We start from the raw sequence: 21,567 nt of genomic DNA on the forward strand, positions 1-21,567 counted from the left end.
AGCCACGCCCAAAGTCTACGTAAATTTAGCCAGTATTGGTCTGACTGTTATAACTTGGCCATACCTTAGCCTACCTTCACCAAATTTTAAATCCTATCCCCGTACCCCATTCTGGGGACACTGTTGAAGGCGGGCCGCATTTCGTCAATAGGGGGCGCTACAACTAAAAACTGCCAATATCTCCTGACTTCCTTGACCGATCCAAATGAAATTTGGCATACATGTACTACTCTGAAGCCTGAGGTCAGGTATCTATCAGGGCAGTCATTAATCATAAAACCCTAGCCACCATCAGCCAATCAAAATCAAGCAGCATTCTGACAGGCCTTTGACAGGCTTAACAACAGCTGATCTGAACAAAAATAGGCTTGTACATTTGTCTCCTAACCACTAGCAATCCCTGCGAAGGCCACACCAATTGTCCACATGGGGGCGCTACAGCGACAGGATTTGCATTTCTGCTTATTTCTATTGAACTGTTAATGATAAAATTGAGATTTGTTACTTATCTAATGCACTGGCCCATGCCAAATTCAAATCCATGTAGAACTTCATCCTATCTCTTTCCGCTTTTGCGTATTTTATAGGAGTCTAAAAACATGACATTTCGTTAAACTCCTTGGATTTTCAACCAACCTATGTATATCTAGTATTATTCAAATCAGGAGACAGTCCTGGTATACAATTATTAAAAAAATCCTAAACTTTCTATAAGGTACGGCGACCAGCCACATCCAGACCATACAGGTGCCACGCCCACTTCAATCAGACAGCTGTATCTCAGGCCTGCCACAGCCAATCACTACCAAACTTGAATATGTCATCAAGGACGGTAGTGGGTAAGGGCCCTCCAAATTTGGTGCCAATTGGTCAAACGGGGGCGCTACAGCAATGCAATATGTGTCTCTAAACCTGCAAAACCAGTGAAAGTGACATTTATCTCATTTCTGTTCAAGTCTCATATTACTGGTAAAAATCCTTTGTACTGCAAGTTCTGTGAGTCATGCCAAATCAAGATATATGTATTGCACAATAACAGTCATCTGCATTCCCTTGTGATATTTAAAACGGATTAAATGAAATATTCCTATAACTTTAACAATCTACACCCCATGTAAGTGATTCTGGTGTCAAGTCAATCAAGACACTGCCGTCAGGGATGATTATTAAAAAATACCTGACCTTTCTGTATAATATGGCCACCAGCCACACCCAAACTGCATCATTTATAAGCCCATTTCAATCAAACAGCTAAATCTCAGGCGTGCTTCATCCAATCCTCACGAAATTTGATCCACTTATGTAGCACTGGTCTACAGACATACCCTCAAACTTTGATGCCGATCGGTCAAACGGGGGTGCTATGGCCACTATCTGTATACTCCTAAGATCCACCTTAGGTCAAACAGCTAAATCTCAGGCTTGCTTCATCCAATCCTCACAAAATTTCACCCACTAATGTAGCACTGGCCCACAGACAGACCCTCCAACTTTGATGTCGATCGGTCAAACGGGGGCGCTATGGCGACTGTTCATATGTGTCTAAGAGCAAACTTGGCTGAGAAGGCCTAAAAATATTGAATAGAATTTATCCATGGAGCGCAGGCTCCACCTGCTGGCCAAACCATTTCAATTCCTATTTCAATCAAACAGCTAAATCTCAGGCATGCTTCATCCGATTCTCACCAAATTTTACCCACTAATGTAGCACGGCCTCCCAGAGAGACCAACCAACTTTGGTGCCGATCAGTCAAACGGGGGCGCTACAGCCACTGTTCATATATGTCTAAGACCCACCTTAGTTAATTCAGCTGAAATATCCTTATTTTCCATGAAACATTCAAAGATTAATCACCCACTCCTTCATCTGAGTCCATATTTTCAATTTCCTTTTACTGTCCTGCCATCTGACTTTTACAAATTTATCAGCCTTCAATTATACTTTAGGCTGTGTAAACTGCAGCAATTGCAATTTTGTAATAAATTATCTAGCAGGTGGAGCCCTTGCTCCATTTATAAAATGCCATTGAATACTTTCAGCCTTTCTTCTGTCTAAATGATCAGCCTATTCTGTCCATTAGCTTCTCATGCTATTGTAGTAGTATTTCCTACTTTCTGACTATTTAAATGCATTGGCCAGCAATTACAGTCTCTATTTCATGTCCCATTATTATTGAACTTTTCATTTTATGCTGTGTACTCCATGTCTACCCACCTATTCTTTCCATTAGCTTTGGAACCATTTATCACTGCTTGCAGTTATATTTATTAAGGTTCCAAAGCACGAAGTGCAATGGAACCTTATTGTTTTTCTTAGGATTATTATTATTATTTTTCTGCCCTAAAACTGAATGTACAGCCTAAACCGTAAGTGCTAGAATTATGAAACTTGGTAGGATGATGTCAATTCCTCCCCGCTACTCAGATCATCCGACCCAACCATGTCGGCCAGATGGGGGCGCCGTGGCGCCCCCTAACGCGTTTTGATTGATATCTCCTGTCCTGTTAGTCCTATAATTGAAATTCATATTTCTACTGATAGAGACATCCTTGCCCTACCAACTTGCCATTTGGACTATTAAGCTCCGCCTACTTAGATTTTTTGCTAATTTGCATAATTTGCAAAACCTACTTTTGCTTGTAATTCCTACACCGTCTGACGGAATCAGACAAATGAGGTATCAAACTGATCAGGTCTCTGAGCTGATGAATAATAATTCAAATAATCCTGATATTGGTCTATCATACGGCCACTAGCCACGCCCAAAGTCTACGTAAATTTAGCCAGTATTGGTCTGACTGTTATAACTTGGCCATACCTTAGCCTACCTTCACCAAATTTGAAATCCTATCTCTGTACCAAATTCTGGGGACACTGTTGAAGGCGGGCCGCATTTCGTCAATAGGGGGCGCTACAACTAAAAACTGCCAATATCTCCTGACTTCCTTGACCGATCCAAATGAAATTTGGCATACATGTACTACTCTGAAGCCTGAGGTCAGGAATCTATCAGGGCAGTCATTAGTCATAAAACCCTAGCCACCATCAGCCAATCAAAATCAAGCAGCATTCTGACAGGCCTTTGACAGGCTTAACAACAGCTGATCTGAACAAAAATAGGCTTGTACATTTGTCTCATAACCCCTAGCAACCCCTGCGAAGGCCACCCCAATTGTCCACATGGGGGCGCTACAGCGACAGGATTTGCATTTCTGCTTATTTCTATTGAACTGTTAATGATAAAATTGAGATTTGTTACTTATCTAATGCACTGGCCCATGCCAAATTCAAATCCATGTAGAACTTCATCCTATCTCTTTCCGCTTTTGCGTATTTTATAGGAGTCTAAAAACATGACATTTCGTTAACCTCCTTGGATTTTCATCCAACCTATGTATATCTAGTATTATTCAAATCAGGAGACAGTCCTGGTATACAATTATTAAAAAAATCCTAAACTTTCTATAAGGTACGGCGACCAGCCACATCCAGACCATACAGGTGCCACGCCCACTTCAATCAGACAGCTGTATCTCAGGCCTTCCTCAGCCAATCACTACCAAACTTGAATATGTCATCAAGGACGGTAGTGGGTAAGGGCCCTCCAAATTTCTTGCCGATCGGTCAAACGGGGGCGCTACAGCAATGCAATATGTGTCTCTAAACCTGCAAAACCAGTGAAAGTGACATTTATCTCATTTCTGTTCAAGTCTCATATTACTGGTAAAAATCCTTTGTACTGCAAGTTCTGTGAGTCATGCCAAATCAAGATATATGTATTGCATAATAACAGTCATCTGCATTCCCTTGTGATATTTAAAAACGGATTAAATGAAATATTCCTATAACTTTAACAATCTACACCCCATGTAAGTGATTCTGGTGTCAAGTCAATCAAGACACTGCCGTCAGGGATGATTATTAAAAAATACCTGACCTTTCTGTATAATATGGCCACCAGCCACACCCAACCTGCATCATTTATAAGCCGATTTCAATCAAACAGCTAAATCTCAGGCATGCTTCATCCAATCCTCACGAAATTTGATCCACTTATGTAGCACTGGTCTACAGACATACCCTCAAACTTTGATGCCGATCGGTCAAACGGGGGTGCTATGGCCACTATCTGTATACTCCTAAGATCCACCTTAGGTCAAACAGCTAAATCTCAGGCTTGCTTCATCCAATCCTCACAAAATTTCACCCACTAATGTAGCACTGGCCCACAGACAGACCCTCCAACTTTGATGTCGATCGGTCAAACGGGGGCGCTATGGCGACTGTTCATATGTGTCTAAGAGCAAACTTGGCTGAGAAGGCCTAAAAATATTGAATAGAATTTATCCATGGAGCGCAGGCTCCACCTGCTGGCCAAACCATTTCAATTCCTATTTCAATCAAACAGCTAAATCTCAGGCATTCTTCATCCGATTCTCACCAAATTTTACCCACTAATGTAGCACGGCCTCCCAGAGAGACCCACCAACTTTGGTGCCGATCAGTCAAACAGGGGCGCTACAGCCACTGTTCATATGCCATCATCCCAAACCATATATTCAGTCAAGCTCAGGCACTTCACCAGACAGATCTACATTGGTGATATTTCTCCTAAGCAGGTGCAATTACATTTCCCTCCTGTTTCTCATCCACCCTTTTTCTTATCCTAACTAAACGTTTCTACTGTAACATCAACATGTCAGATCTCATGCTATTGTAGTACTGTTTCCTACTTTCTGACTATTTAAATGCATTGGCCAGCAATTACAGTCTCTATTTCATGTCCTATTATTATTGAACTTTTCATTTTATGCCATTGAACTTTTCATTTTATGCTGTGTACTCCATGTCTACCCACTTATTCTGTCCATTAGCTTCTCATGCTATCGTAGTAGTATTTCCTACTTTCTGACTATTTAAATGCATTGCCCAGCAGTTACGGTCTCTATTTTATGTCCTATTATTATTGAACTTTTCATTTTATTCCATGTACTCCATTTCTACCCACTTATTCTTTCCATTAGCTTTGGAACCGCTTATCACTGCTTGCAGTTATATTTATTATTATTTTTCTGCCCTAAAACTGAATGTACAGCCTAAACCGTAAGTGCTAGAATTATGAAACTTGGTAGGATGATGTCAATTCCTCCCCGCTACTCAGATCATCCGACCCAACCATGTCGGCCAGATGGGGGCGCCGTGGCGCCCCCTAACGCGTTTTGATTGATATCTCCTGTCCTGTTAGTCCTATAATTGAAATTCATATTTCTACTGATAGAGACATCCTTGCCCTACCAACTTGCCATTTGGACTATTAAGCTCCGCCTACTTAGATTTTTTGCTAATTTGCATAATTTGCAAAACCTACTTTTGCTTGTAATTCCTACACCGTCTGACGGAATCAGACAAATGAGGTATCAAACTGATCAGGTCTGTGAGCTGATCCATAATCATTCAAATAACCCTGACATTTGTGTATGATACAGCCACTAGCCACGCCCAAAGACTACCTAAATTTAGCTAGTATTGGTCTGACTGTTATAACTTGGCCATACCCTAGCCTACCTTCACCAAATTTTAAATCCTATCCCCGTACCCCATTCTGGGGACACTGTTGAAGGCGGGCCGCATTTCGTCAATAGGGGGCGCTACAACTAAAAACTGCCAATATCTCCTGACTGCCTTTACCGATCCAAATGAAATTTGGCATACATGTACTACTCTGAAGCCTGAGGTCAGGTATCTATCAGGGCAGTCATTAATCATAAAACCCTAGCCACCATCAGCCAATCAAAATCAAGCAGCATTCTGACAGGCCTTTGACAGGCTTAACAACAGCTGATCTGAACAAAAATAGGCTTGTACATTTGTCTCCTAACCACTAGCAATCCCTGCGAAGGCCACACCAATTGTCCACATGGGGGCGCTACAGCGACAGGATTTGCATTTCTGCTTATTTCTATTGAACTGTTAATGATAAAATTGAGATTTGTTACTTATCTAATGCATTGGCCCATGCCAAATTCAAATCCATGTAGAACTTCATCCTATCTCTTTCCGCTTTTGCGTATTTTATAGGAGTCTAAAAACATGACATTTCGTTAACCTCCTTGGATTTTCAACCAACCTATGTAAATCTGATATCATTCAAATCAGGAGACAGTCCTGGTATACAATTATTCAAAAAATCCTAAACTTTCTATAAGGTACGGCGACCAGCCACATCCAGACCATACAGGTGCCACGCCCACTTCAATCAGACAGCTGTATCTCAGGCCTGCCTCAGCCAATCACGACCAAACTTGAATATGTCATCAAGGACGGTAGTGGGTAAGGGCCCTCCAAATTTGGTGCCGATTGGTCAAACGGGGGCGCTACAGCAATGCAATATGTGTCTCTAAACCTGCAAAACCAGTGAAAGTGACATTTATCTCATTTCTGTTCAAGTCTCATATTACTGGTAAAAATCCTTTGTACTGCAAGTTCTGTGAGTCATGCCAAATCAAGATATATGTATTGCATAATAACAGTCATCTGCATTCCCTTGTGATATTTAAAAACGGATTAAATGAAATATTCCTATAACTTTAACAATCTACACCCCATGTAAGTGATTCTGGTGTCAAGTCAATCAAGACACTGCCGTCAGGGATGATTATTAAAAAATACCTGACCTTTCTGTATAATATGGCCACCAGCCACACCCAACCTGCATCGTTTATAAGCCGATTTCAATCAAACAGCTAAATCTCAGGCAAGCTTCATCCAATCCTCACGAAATTTGATCCACTTATGTAGCACTGGTCTACAGACATACCCTCAAACTTTGATGCCGATCGGTCAAACGGGGGTGCTATGGCCACTATCTGTATACTCCTAAGATCCACCTTAGGTCAAACAGCTAAATCTCAGGCTTGCTTCATCCAATCCTCACAAAATTTCACCCACTAATGTAGCACTGGCCCACAGACAGACCCTCCAACTTTGATGTCGATCGGTCAAACGGGGGCGCTATGGCGACTGTTCATATGTGTCTAAGAGCAAACTTGGCTGAGAAGGCCTAAACATATTGAATAGAATTTATCCATGGAGCGCAGGCTCCACCTGCTGGCCAAACCATTTCAATTCCTATTTCAATCAAACAGCTAAATCTCAGGCACTCTTCATCCGATTCTCACCAAATTTTACCCACTAATGTAGCACGGCCTCCCACAGAGACCCACCAACTTTGGTGCCGATCAGTCAAACAGGGGCGCTACAGCCACTGTTCATATGCCATCATCCCAAACCATATATTCAGTCAAGCTCAGGCACTTCACCAGACAGATCTACATTGGTGATATTTCTCCTAAGCAGATGCAATTACATTTTCCTCCTGTTTCTCATCCACCCTTTTTCTTATCCTAACTAAACATTTCTACTGTAACATCAACATGTCAGATCTCATGCTATTGTAGTACTGTTTCCTACTTTCTGACTATTTAATTGCATTGGCCAGCAATTACAGTCTCTATTTCATGTCCTATTATTATTGAACTTTTCATTTTATGCCATTGAACTTTTCATTTTATGCTGTGTACTCCATGTCTACCCACTTATTCTGTCCATTAGCTTCTCATGCTATCGTAGTAGTATTTCCTACTTTCTGACTATTTAAATGCATTGCCCAGCAGTTACGGTCTCTATTTTATGTCCTATTATTATTGAACTTTTCATTTTATTCCATGTACTCCATTTCTACCCACTTATTCTTTCCATTAGCTTTGGAACCGCTTATCACTGCTTGCAGTTATATTTATGTTTATGATTTAAGTTCTGCATTTCAAGTATGTTTAAATACCTTATTTATGAAGGATGGCATAACATTGCGTTCTTAGTGCAGTCAGCCCATGCTAAGTCGGCTGCAGAGCTATTGTGCTAACTCATTTAAATATTGTTTAAATATAAAAGGCTGTTAATTTATCATTCCGGAACGAGATAATTGCTGTTATTTGGCGGTGTGTGATGTTTACCGGGAGTTCAATTTGGTTGTTGCAGAACCACACGTATATCCCCACGAAAGCAAGTTGCTCTTGTTAATAAAGGCTGGTGGAACGACGGACTGATGCATTCTGACCGATGCACACTCAGGGCTCATAACGCCATAAGCAAGCAACATTAATAGGCGGCACCTCCTTCTTCACAAGTCCCTCTAATGATTAAAATGCATCAGCAGCTGCAAAGCTATTCACAATCGGACGTGCCATCATCACCCACCTTCACACACAGACTGGGGAGCCCCTTTCAGTCCAGGCAGGAGACCAACACTGAGTCCCGATAAGTGCCAGGCGATGCACGCTCCGGTTAGTACTGAGTTCTCCCCCTTCCTTTAGGCCACTTAAAAAAAAAAATTGGTTCTCGTCCCCTCCCGACCCGCCGAAATGCCTCCGACCCGAATTTTTTTTAAATTTTTATTTCGTAAAAATCGCATGGAAAACGCCCAAGAATGACGAAATTTGAATTTCCCGTGCATTCCACATCGACGATTGTCGATTCGGAACCACTCGGGAACCCTCGGCGCAGATGCCGTTTTCCAGCCATTTTGTTTACACTTACTTTGAGTGGGGAAATTCTCGGATGTTTTCAAGAGGGTCCAGCTGCAGAAGACTGTAGAGTGGAACTCCACAGGAAATATGTCAGCTCCACAGGAAACACGTGATCTTTAAGAACGTAAAGTGGGGCTAATCTTTACGCCGTAAAATGGAGCTCCACAGGAAACACGCCATCTACACTGTGTTTGTACCAAGAGAGAGTCTGGACTAAGTCTTCGAACCTGAAGTAAGTTAAGCGACGCGACAAACATATAAAAATAATATCGTGTGCACACAATATTTGAGTCTAACGTTATGTTGCTTGACGAGCTGTTTTAGCACTTGTCATATAGAGCTGGCTTTCCATGAAAACGTTTAATGTTTACTTTAAAAAAAAATGTATTTTTGCTCGTTTTGCTGCAAAGTCTTATTAACCATCTGACAGTTACGTGTATTTAGTTAGAAGCCGTAGGCGCAGTAATCCTTACACTTTGTATTGTGTTTTCTGATATTACAGTTGCCATTACATTAAAAGGAACATTGTTTTATAAACCAAATTGTAAACATGGATCCCCGTTTAAAAGCGGCTTTGCTTTTTCAAGGTATGTTGCATCCGATTTCATGCGCAGTGAGTTTGTTGATTTTTACTACATATTTTCGATAATCTTTATAACAAATTCTTTTAATAATTTCACCAACATGACAAGTAGATAGTAATAAGCATTGTTTTTAATAAACATCGTTTGTTGATCTCTGTGGTTTGTCTCAGGTTTTCAGTTTATTTTAGAGGCTTTTAATATTTTACTTAGACCTTTTTCATATGCATGCTATCAGTATGGAATAAATTGCTTAAATATAATTTCATTCAGTTGATTTATACTAGTATATTTTTGCTTACAGACAAAATTATACGGCGGTGCACACTACCATGCCGGGACAAGGTACATTGTCACCCGGACTTGGCTTCCTCCCTACAACTGTGAGCCACTTCAATCCCTTCCTGTAAGTACAAATTTTCCTGGGTGATTATTATTTAGAACTAGTGTAAGAGTACTTCATGTAAAATATTGATCTCCATTTCAGAATGATGCAGAGAGGAAGGACATTATTGTGTTCCCACTATGGACTCCTGGGCATTTTTAGCTTTGTGTATGTAGGAGCACATCAATACCATACAATACACGTAACCGAATAAAAGCCCAAAAGTCTGAGGATGTTAGGATTTTAAGATTTTATTGTAATTGTGTCAGTTACATCTTGGTACAGCTTTAATTTACGCATTTTAAGCCATGGGCAACTACTGTGAATCATTGACTGACTGTTATTGCAATGGCATTGCTTAACACCTTGAGTAACTGTCTCTTAGGTGATGAAGCCAGGTATAAAAGAAATGTTCTTTCTCGACTCATGATGTGCTAAGAAAAGGACATGATTTGGTGGCCACCAATATGTCACTCTTGAGGTCAATTTTCTGTTTATGTTAGTGTGCAGGAACCTGTTCAGTGTTCCAGGTTAAGTACATTTTAGATCACGTTCTGATCTATTTTGTGTTCAGCATGTCTTCAGTTTATTCAGTGAATTCACATGCTTACTTGACAGACCTGTACTGTGGAGTACAGCCTTTTGATTAAAAGGTGATACATCAGATGTTAAATCAGATATTTAAATAATAGTATTAAAATACCTATAAGATGAGTTCTGACAGTAGAATTGGTTTATCCGATATAGTTACCAAATTATGTCATTAAATTGTCGTTATAATTGGGCAGTGCAGTTCAGTCTGAATAAATGTGTCAGCTAAATGCTGTAAATGTTAAAATATGATGAAACAGAAATTACAGAACTTCTGTAGAGGTTGATCAAGACTAAGCATATGAATGTACTTTCGGGTCAGTCCATGCCAAATCAACCAGGGGCTCCATGGGCATCATTCCTGGTTTTGATGAAAACTTGGTATTTAAAATTTGATCCTTATAGAGAACACTGGAAATTCCCCAAGTTTTATTGAAAAATTCTGATGCAGTCCAAAGTTATGGCCCTTTCAAATTTGGGTGCCACGCCCCTTTTTTGCACTCACGAATCACGCATGTAATTTGTAAGGGTTTTCAAGAGACCATATGTTCGCTTCTAAGCATGCTAGAGAGCTGAAAATTGCTCTCCTGGTATACTTTTCCCTGCTCTTTCAGAATCTGGCATTAAAATTAAGCTCACGGGAAGCACTTCAAAGCTATGGACTTGCAAACATCAGTTTTTGGTTCACTTTGGACTGCATCTGAATTTTTCAATAAAACTTGGGGAATTTTCAGTGTTCTCTATAAGGATCAAAATACCAAGTTTTCATCAAAATCAGGAATGATGCGCATGGAACTTTTCTGGACATTGGTTGATTTGGCACGGACTGACCCTTTCACATTTTGCTAATTGTGTACAGGCTGTGTTTTTAAGCCTGTTTATAAAGAGCATGCTGCTGCAGCATTAACAGTTAACAGTTGTTAACAATTAATACTTTATTTGTACTAGCAGTAAAGGTGGACCTTCATTAACGACGTCACTTCCTTGTTTAGGGCCTCGTTAGCATTCAACGGATTTGTTCGTTTAGTTAGAATGAGTAATGGCAGCAGAAGAGCTTGCAGTAAATATTTCTGCCTTAGCAGATGACATGGAAATTAATCGGGTATCAGCAGTAGATGCGTTTGATAGGTCGTTTGTGTTGTCACAGAGGGTAGAGGAACTTACAATCTTAACTGGACTTGATACGAGAAGGGTGCAAACTAATGTAGCTCATGCGTTACATCAAGTCACGCAGTTGGTTACACGCAGATTGGGGAGACATGCCATCGAGATGCCTGTGGTGGCCATTGAGGGCACAAGGAAGTGACGTCGTTAATGAAGGTCCACCTTGATGAGCGGTCTGACAGTTGGGAATTGCAAATTGAGTTTTCTCCCGAACATGCAATGCAATTCCCGGGGACGCCATTGCCATTTGAATAAAGAGGCAACAAGCCCATGGTAATACGAAATGCAATTCAGTGATTTGTTATTCTATTTGTTATTCAAAATATTTTTAAATGAATTAAGGATTTCATAAGCACTTTGCACATTGAAATGCCGATTGCAGAATGTATTTTCAAATTACATGCACAGATTAAATATTGAAATGACAAATGCGTGCTCTGATTGAATATTGAATTGACAATTGCCAAATGAATTTCCATTTGAGTAAAGAGGCAAAAAGCCCATGGCAAAACGAAATGCAATTCAGTGAATTGTCATTCTATTTTTTATTCAAAACATTATGAAATTAATTAAGGATTGCATAAGCACTTTGCACATTGAATTGCCGATTGCAAAATATATTTTCAAATTACATGCACAGATTAAATATTGAAATGAGAAATGCATGCTCTGATTGAATATTGAATTGACAATTGCAAAATGAATTGCCATTTGAATTTTTGTGCTTATAATCTTCCATACTTGTTCAGTCCAAGAGCCGTACGTTTGTATTTGGTTAACGTTTGCTCCCTTAACTGTAATCCTTTATTATGTTTATGATTTAAGTTCTGCATTTTAAGTATGTTTAAATACCTTATTTATGAAGGATGGCATAACATTGCGTTCTTAGTGCAGTCAGCCCATGCTAAGTCGGCTGCAGAGCTATTGTGCTAACTCATTTAAATATTGTTTAAATATAAAAGGCTGTTAATTTATCATTCCGGAACGAGATAATTGCTGTTATTTGGCGGTGTGTGATGTTTACCGGGAGTTCAATTTGGTTGTTGCAGAACCACACGTATATCCCCACGAAAGCAAGTTGCTCTTGTTAATAAAGGCTGGTGGAACGACGGACTGATGCATTCTGACCGATGCACACTCAGGGCTCATAACGCCATAAGCAAGCAACATTAATAGGCGGCACCTCCTTCTTCACAAGTCCCTCTAATGATTAAAATGCATCAGCAGCTGCAAAGCTATTCACAATCGGACGTGCCATCATCACCCACCTTCACACACAGACTGGGGAGCCCCTTTCAGTCCAGGCAGGAGACCAACACTGAGTCCCGATAAGTGCCAGGCGATGCACGCTCCGGTTAGTACTGAGTTCTCCCCCTTCCTTTAGGCCACTTAAAAAAAAAAATTGGTTCTCGTCCCCTCCCGACCCGCCGAAATGCCTCCGACCCAAATTTTTTTTAAATTTTTATTTCGTAAAAATCGCATGGAAAACGCCCAAGAATGACGAAATTTGAATTTCCCGTGCATTCCACATCGACGATTGTCGATTCGGAACCACTCGGGAACCCTCGGCGCAGATGCCGTTTTCCAGCCATTTTGTTTACACTTACTTTGAGTGGGGAAATTCTCGGATGTTTTCAAGAGGGTCCAGCTGCAGAAGACTGTAGAGTGGAACTCCACAGGAAATATGTCAGCTCCACAGGAAACACGTGATCTTTAAGAACGTAAAGTGGGGCTAATCTTTACGCCGTAAAATGGAGCTCCACAGGAAACACGCCATCTACACTGTGTTTGTACCAAGAGAGAGTCTGGACTAAGTCTTCGAACCTGAAGTAAGTTAAGCGACGCGACAAACATATAAAAATAATATCGTGTGCACACAATATTTGAGTCTAACGTTATGTTGCTTGACGAGCTGTTTTAGCACTTGTCATATAGAGCTGGCTTTCCATGAAAACGTTTAATGTTTACTTTAAAAAAAAATGTATTTTTGCTCGTTTTGCTGCAAAGTCTTATTAACCATCTGACAGTTACGTGTATTTAGTTAGAAGCCGTAGGCGCAGTAATCCTTACACTTTGTATTGTGTTTTCTGATATTACAGTTGCCATTACATTAAAAGGAACATTGTTTTATAAACCAAATTGTAAACATGGATCCCCGTTTAAAAGCGGCTTTGCTTTTTCAAGGTATGTTGCATCCGATTTCATGCGCAGTGAGTTTGTTGATTTTTACTACATATTTTCGATAATCTTTATAACAAATTCTTTTAATAATTTCACCAACATGACAAGTAGATAGTAATAAGCATTGTTTTTAATAAACATCGTTTGTTGATCTCTGTGGTTTGTCTCAGGTTTTCAGTTTATTTTAGAGGCTTTTAATATTTTACTTAGACCTTTTTCATATGCATGCTATCAGTATGGAATAAATTGCTTAAATATAATTTCATTCAGTTGATTTATACTAGTATATTTTTGCTTACAGACAAAATTATACGGCGGTGCACACTACCATGCCGGGACAAGGTACATTGTCACCCGGACTTGGCTTCCTCCCTACAACTGTGAGCCACTTCAATCCCTTCCTGTAAGTACAAATTTTCCTGGGTGATTATTATTTAGAACTAGTGTAAGAGTACTTCATGTAAAATATTGATCTCCATTTCAGAATGATGCAGAGAGGAAGGACATTATTGTGTTCCCACTATGGACTCCTGGGCATTTTTAGCTTTGTGTATGTAGGAGCACATCAATACCATACAATACACTTAACCGAATAAAAGCCCAAAAGTCTGAGGATGTTAGGATTTTAAGATTTTATTGTAATTGTGTCAGTTACATCTTGGTACAGCTTTAATTTACGCATTTTAAGCCATGGGCAACTACTGTGAATCATTGACTGACTGTTATTGCAATGGCATTGCTTAACACCTTGAGTAACTGTCTCTTAGGTGATGAAGCCAGGTATAAAAGAAATGTTCTTTCTCGACTCATGATGTGCTAAGAAAAGGACATGATTTGGTGGCCACCAATATGTGTCACTCTTGAGGTCAATTTTCTGTTTATGTTAGTGTGCAGGAACCTGTTCAGTGTTCCAGGTTAAGTACATTTTAGATCACGTTCTGATCTATTTTGTGTTCAGCATGTCTTCAGTTTATTCAGTGAATTCACATGCTTACTTGACAGACCTGTACTGTGGAGTACAGCCTTTTGATTAAAAGGTGATACATCAGATGTTAAATCAGATATTTAAATAATAGTATTAAAATACCTAGAAGATGAGTTCTGACAGTAGAATTGGTTTATCCGATATAGTTACCAAATTATGTCATTAAATTGTCGTTATAATTGGGCAGTGCAGTTCAGTCTGAATAAATGTGTCAGCTAAATGCTGTAAATGTTAAAATATGATTGTTCTGCCCTCTGCGTCAAAAGCCTTGCTTGACTCGGCAGTCAGATAACGTTTCCCAAAAGACAACAGACTCAGACGTTAATGTTTATCCTTTACTGTTGCTTATGGAATGACGTAAAACTGCAAAATATACAAATTACAGAATGGTAAGTATACAAAAATAATAATATGTACACATACAAGCACAACTGGGACCTGCTTCACTAAATCATAAAGGTAATACAATCATTTAAATAAAGAATAAAGTTATATATCCAACATGTAAATTAACATGTATATAACGTATATATATGTAGACATAAGTAAAATAATAATTGTACAATGTATACATACCGAATGTGCCTTCAAATCAACTTAAATCAGGGAGCGATAACAGCCATGACCATGTGCTCTTTGGTATTACTGCTAGACTCACATTTTTAACGTCATCAAACAAGGACACTAACGCTAAGTGTAGTACCAATCTTTGTCCAGAAGGTGGCACTAAACTGCAACTCTATACAAGGTTAAATGTGACTATCTCAATAGAACAGCACACTCCCCGTCTGGTATTCTAAAAATACCAAACTCTCTCTTCCTTTCAATTTTTAACATCCTGTTTAGGATCGTCATGGAGGAGTAGTATCATCTCATTAATTGGTCTGAGAAACAATTTGGGACCATCTTTCCCAATGATCCTCACTTGTACTTTCCTGACTCGTCCATCCTGACCAGGGTAAGTTTCCGTTATGATACCCAAGGGCCAGTCATTCCGTTTGGACTGAGAGTCTTTGAGCAGGACTATACATCCTTTGGAGACGTTGGGTTGTTGATGTTGCCACTTCCGCCTGTACTGTAGTGTAGCGAGGTACTGTTTACGCCATCTGTCCCAAAACATACTTGCAAGGCTTTGAACCATACGCCACTGTTGTTTGTATAGACCAGGCTTCTCAAAATTCCCAGGAGGAAGTAAGTCGGTACCAGACTTTTGGGTAAGTAATGTTGCTGGTGTTAAGATGAAAGGATCCGCCGGATCAGTCGACACAGGTATCAAAGGTCTGTTGTTTATAATGGCAGTGACTTCGGCCATAAAGGTGGAAAGTACCTCATGAGTGAGTTTGGAGGACGTCGTCTGAAGGAGCATAGAATCCAAGATCTTACGAGTGAGTCCAATCATCCTTTCCCACGCGCCACCCATATGCGATGAATGGGGAGGGTTGAATGTCCACACGCACCCCTGATCTGACAGGAAACGTTCCACTGCCTTTTCATCCACATTAGAAGATATCTGTAGATCTTTACAAGCTCCAATGAAATTAGTTCCTCTATCTGAGCGAATCTGTTTCACTGGACCCCGGATTGCCAAGAACCTCCTTAAGGCATTAATAAAGCTAGAAGTACTCAGAGATTCAATCACCTCTATGTGAATGGCCCTGATACTTAGACACGTGAATAACACTGCCCATCTTTTATTTTCTGCTATGCCACCTCTTGTTTTTCGAGCAGACACTGACCAGGGCCCGAACACATCTATTCCCACATGTGTGAAAGGAGGCTCTGCACTGAGTCTGTCTTTGGGCAGATCTGCCATCTTTTGAGTTTCACAACCCCGCCTGAGTCTACGACATACAACACAGGAATGGATGAGACTGCTCACCCGTCTTTTACCTCCTATTATCCAATAGCCGGCAGATCTTATCGCACCCTCTGTAAGGTGACGACCTTGGTGATGAGTTTGCTCATGAAAGTGTCGTATCAGGAGTAAGGCTACATGGCTCTTACCAGGTATGATGAGGGGCCTCTTTTCTCCAGAGCTTAAATCGGCATTGAGCAGACGACCACCAATCCTTAAGAGACCACTTTCATCCACGAAAGGGTCTAGTTTCTGAAGCGTGCTAGTTTTTGGAAGCGATTTGTTCTGTTTCAGACACTGCAACTCTTCAGCGTACATTTCCCGTTGTATGGCTTTCACAACAACAACTTTGCTCTGATGTATTGTGTCAGTACTCAGGGGCAACTCACAACGGTGCCAACCCTTGCACGTTGGAGTGCTGCTGTTCGGGTCCTGCTTGTAAGAGCATGCAATGTGAATCAACTTGCCTATAGCTCTGATCAAACGACTCCAATCAGAAAATCGTTCAAAGCGTTTTGAGACAGTGGTGTTCAACACTGTTACATGTGTACGAATTTCTACATCCTGCTCAGGATCGACAAGTGCATAGGGAGCTTTAGCGACAGTCTCTGTCTTTGGTCGATGCAAAAATGCAGGTCCACTGAACCAGATTGTGTTTTGCAACTTCATGGGTGCTATGGGCCGTGTTGCAATATCCGCAGGGTTATGCTCTGAACTTACATAATGCCACTGATCTGGAGTAGTGCTTCTCCGAATTCTCTGTATTAGGTTGCTCACATAGACATGAAATCTGCGTTCCTCATTGTAGATATAGCCAAGAACAACTCGACTATCTGTGTAGAAGTTTATCTTGTCAAACTTAACAGCAATCTCCTCAGTAATGGTTTCCATTATGTTCACAGCCAACACTGCCGCACATAATTCCAGTCGCGGTATAGTGAGCTCTGGTCGTGGAGCTAACCTTGCTTTGCCTGCGATGAACCCTATATGACAGTTACCATCTGAGTCAACTGTTTTTAGGTAAGCGACTGCTGCAATTATTTTCTCTGAAGCATCAGAAAACACAGAGAGCTCTGTGAATTTGGCATCTGACAGTGATGTTGATCCATAACTTCTTGGCACTTGCACATGTTGCAAATCTTGCAGAGAGTTTTTCCATGACTCCCATAGCTCTTGATTGCTCACAGGCAAGGGTGAATCCCAGTCAGTAAAGTTTCCGGTCAATTCCCTCAATAGTACTTTGCCTTGAACTGTAACAGGAGCTACGAATCCTAACGGATCGTACAAGCTGTTTATCACCGAAAGCAGTCCACGTCTAGTACAAGGTTTCTTATCATTCTGAACTTGGAAGTTGAAACAATCCGTATCCAAATTCCAAAGTAGGCCAAGACTGCGCTGCGTGGGAAGTGAATTGACGCCTATATCCAGATCCTTTAATGCGTTGGCATAATCCTCAGACGGAAACGCTCTCATGACTTCCTTACTGTTTGAAGCCAACTTATGCAACTTCAAATTGGAATTGGCCAGCATGTCCTGTGTCCGTTTTAGCAAGCTGATGGCCATTTCTGGAGTGGCTAAGGATTTCAGTCCATCATCCATATAGAAGTCTTGCTCTACGAACTGTCTGACATCTTGTCCGAACTCCTTTTCTCCTGCTTGAGCTGCACGTCGAAGACAGTAAATGGCCACTGCTGGAGATGGGCTGTTGCCAAATACATGTACCTTCATACGGTATTCGGCGGGTTCATTCTCTGGGTTATTCTCACGAAACCAAAGGAACCTGAGGTAGTCCCTATCTGCAGGTCGAACTTTGAAGCAGTAGAACATTTGTTTTATGTCTACCATGAAAGCGACTGGGTCTTTGCGGAATCGCATGAGAACTCCAAGGAGACTATTATTGAGGTCTGGACCTGACAAAAGAACCCCATTTAATGAGACGCCTTTATATTGAGCACTTGAGTCAAAGACTACTCGAATCTGGGATGGCTTTCTGGGATGGTAAACTCCAAAAGAAGGCAAATACCAACACTGTTCTTTAGGACTGACCGGAGCAGCTGTCTCTGCATGATCATTTTGGAATAGACTTTCCATAAAAGCTACAAAGTCCTTTTCCATTTCTGGCTTCTTTCTGAAAGAACGCTTAAGCGCATTAAGACGTTCCACAGCTTGTGGACGGTTGTTTGGTAGATACTGTCTTGGCTGCTTGAATGGGAGTGGGGCAACCCATGAATTTTCATCATCTTGGTAGACTTCACTGTCCATAATCTGGAGAAATAGTTTGTCCTCGATAGATAGAGCTACTTTCTCATCATCTTTTGTTCTCTGAAATACATCCCATTCCTTTAGACCTTGAATGCTCTCCCTGAACCGAGGCTCAGAAGGTGACACCTTCTGCGATTTCTCCTTTATGTTAAAATTATTAGGACATGGATAAAAATGCGTACACTGTCCATTTTCCAGAATGTTGGTGTGATAAGCTTGGACAAAGTTAGGTTTGTGAATTTTCCCAAGGCACATATCCCCAATAATTACCCACCCTAAGTCCAACTTTTGGGCGAAGGGGGCATTTGGTGGACCATTTACTTGTTTATGGGCTTTGTGGACCCTGATAATGTCTCTGCCTAATAGCAGAAGAATCGGAGCATGATGGTCAGGCCGTGGAATGTACCTTGCAAGATGTCTTAAGTGCCTGTGCCTACTGATCACTTCTGGACTGGGAATTTCCGAGCGATTGTCTGGAATTTCATTGCACTCTAGAAGCACAGGTAAGGGTAAGACTACGCTTCCATCAAAAGATTCCACTTGAAAGCCTTGAGCTAGTCTGCCTTCAGTTACCATCGTACCTGCACATGTTTTGAGGGTATAGGCTATGTTACATTCTGTAATATCAAACAAATCGAAGAATTCTGGTCTTGCGAGTGACCTGTTGCTTTGGTCATCTAGTATAACATATGCTTTGACCGCTTTCTCTGGATGATTTTCAGGATAGACTTTCACAAGACAAACCTTTGAGCAAGAACGTGGAAGTTGACTATTTCCACATACCTCTGTACAAGCTGAAGATACCTCTGGTACCACAGGAATGTCTTCATTCATTGTTTGAATCTCCACTCCCGGGTGTTTTGGAACAGTCGCCCATGGTGCTAGGCCTGGATGAAGCGCTGCTATGTGGGTAGTGCTTCCACATTCTGAACATTTAATGACTTCGTCGCAGTTCTTTGCCATGTGTGAAATGGAGCTGCAACATTTGAAGCATATGCCTTGCTGTTTGAGCAACAATTTTCTCTGTTCCATAGATTTCATCCGGAATCCTCTACATCTGGACAGAGGATGGGGCTTCTCATGCAAAAAGCAATGTTTAGCAGGATTTATCTTATTTTTGGGTTCAGTGGCAGCTGATGAAATCTCAGAAGAGACCTGGGTTTTGTGTGTCGCAACAGCTCTGGGAAAAACTGATTTATTTAACTGTTTGTTTGGTCTGCGTGACTCTTCCTGCACAGTTGTAAGGGAGAAACTTGGATCATTGCGCATTTTTGCTTGCTGGCATACAAAATCTACTAAGAACTCGAAAGGTGGAAAAGAAACACTATAGTCCTCTTTGTATTTAGATCCCACTGTCAGCCACTTCTCTTGTAAGTTAAATGGCAGTTTTTGTATAATTGGATTTACGCCTCGTGCTGTATCTAGATAAGAAAGACCCATCAGATCCCCATCCTGCATAGCTGCTTGAATCTCCATAAGCAAATCTCCCAGCTCACGCAATCTGCAATTGTCTCTGTTTGATATTTTTGGGAAATTCTCCAGTTTCCTGAAGAGAGAACTTTCTACCATTTCCGGTGAGCCGTATGTTTCATAAAGCCTTTTCCAGATAAGTTTGAGCCCTTGTGCTGGGTAGTTAATGTGGACAGCTCTGATGCGTCTTGCCTGCTCAGCTGACTCACATCCCAGCCATCTTACCAGCAAGTCCATTTCTTCGCTTGGAGAAAGGTCAAGGTCTTTAGTAACATTCAAGAATGATGCTCTCCATGCTCTGAAGTTCTCTGGTTGATCGTTAAACTGTGTAAGGCCAGTAGACACTAATTCACGTCTTGCAATGAACCTGACCACATCAGACATTTGATTATTTGCATACAAGTGAGTACTTGGTGTTGTTTGAAAATAGTCATGTGGTACCTGTCTGTCTCTGCTCCTCTCTCCACTATCTTGACCTGCTGCAGCATATGTGTGAGGAACATCCTTTGGTGGCTGTGGGAATGCCTTACGTCGACTAGGGAGTGTAAGAGGCATACCAATAGACTGAGAAAAGGCAGGGTTCTGTATGCTCTCCACATTAACAGCCTGAAAACTGGATGGTGTGGCATATAAAGCACTCTGGCCTTCCTGCGGCACATAGAATGGAGTAGACTGTGATTGTTGCTTTCCTGAAACCCTTTTGTCCTTGTTATCATAAAACGGGCCATCCAGGACTGGCATCTCAGCTTCCTCAACATCAACTATCTGTTTTAATATGTAATCTTGCGTGCGTTCTGTTGCATCCTCTGTAGATAGTTCCATTAAACTGGATTTTCTTGTGTTTCCTAATTCTGCAGCTGTTTCTAAAGCCTCTGCCTTCGCTTGTATAGCAGCAGCTCTCTTCTCCAGTTGTAAAGCTTTTAATGAAGCCTCAAGTTGCGCTTGTTGTATTTTTAGCTCACTTTCTCTTCCAGCAAAAGCTATCTCCGCCTTAGTTGCTTCAGCCTCTGCTCTAGCCATTACAGCAGCCGTGATTACCGCTGCCGAGCCACGTGAGTAATGTGACGAACATGATGCCTTCGATGCCCGCTTCCGTGATCCAGACTTGGAGCTTGGATCAGACATTGTTGACAGACGCTCATGAGCTGACGTGCTCCCCGCCGTGGAGTCATAAACCGGAAGTTGATCGCTAAAGACATTCGTTTTACTGTTCTGCCCTCTGCGTCAAAAGCCTTGCTTGACTCGGCAGTCAGATAACGTTTCCCAAAAGACAACAGACTCAGACGTTAATGTTTATCCTTTACTGTTGCTTATGGAATGACGTAAAACTGCAAAATATACAAATTACAGAATGGTAAGTATACAAAAATAATAATATGTACACATACAAGCACAACTGGGACCTGCTTCACTAAATCATAAAGGTAATACAATCATTTAAATAAAGAATAAAGTTATATATCCAACATGTAAATTAACATGTATATAACGTATATATATGTAGACA

General features: G+C 41.0%; 1 protein-coding gene and 2 long non-coding RNA genes across 7 annotated transcripts in view; 2 read left to right on the forward strand and 1 right to left on the reverse strand.

The window, feature by feature from the left end:
- Positions 1-21,567, reverse strand: part of LOC125745795 (uncharacterized) — a 201,294-nt gene that overhangs the window by 179,486 nt on the left and 241 nt on the right. For 3 of the 5 annotated variants that reach the window (XR_007398754.1, XM_049019001.1, XM_049018998.1), the window contains exon 2: positions 19,374-21,388. Coding sequence is in view for 2 of the 5 variants with exons in the window: in XM_049018999.1 (XP_048874956.1) it covers positions 15,297-21,185 (5,889 nt within the window). In the remaining 3 variants the exon portion in view is untranslated. Of the gene's footprint in view, positions 1-14,694; positions 14,837-15,263; positions 21,389-21,567 lie in introns of those variants that run through there. The other 2 variants (XM_049019002.1, XM_049018999.1) reach the window with 2 other exon arrangements.
- LOC125745825 (uncharacterized) lies at positions 8,631-9,714 on the forward strand. The gene is made up of 4 exons (XR_007398784.1): positions 8,631-8,818; positions 9,089-9,173; positions 9,472-9,573; positions 9,655-9,714. It is a non-coding gene; the product is annotated as an uncharacterized LOC125745825 (long non-coding RNA).
- Positions 12,946-14,656, forward strand: LOC125745824 (uncharacterized). Its single transcript, XR_007398783.1, has 4 exons — positions 12,946-13,136; positions 13,407-13,491; positions 13,790-13,891; positions 13,973-14,656. It is a non-coding gene; the product is annotated as an uncharacterized LOC125745824 (long non-coding RNA).

The sequence above is a fragment of the Brienomyrus brachyistius genome, chromosome 7, assembly GCF_023856365.1.
Source record: "Brienomyrus brachyistius isolate T26 chromosome 7, BBRACH_0.4, whole genome shotgun sequence".
NCBI classification, from domain to species: Eukaryota; Metazoa; Chordata; class Actinopteri; order Osteoglossiformes; family Mormyridae; genus Brienomyrus; species Brienomyrus brachyistius.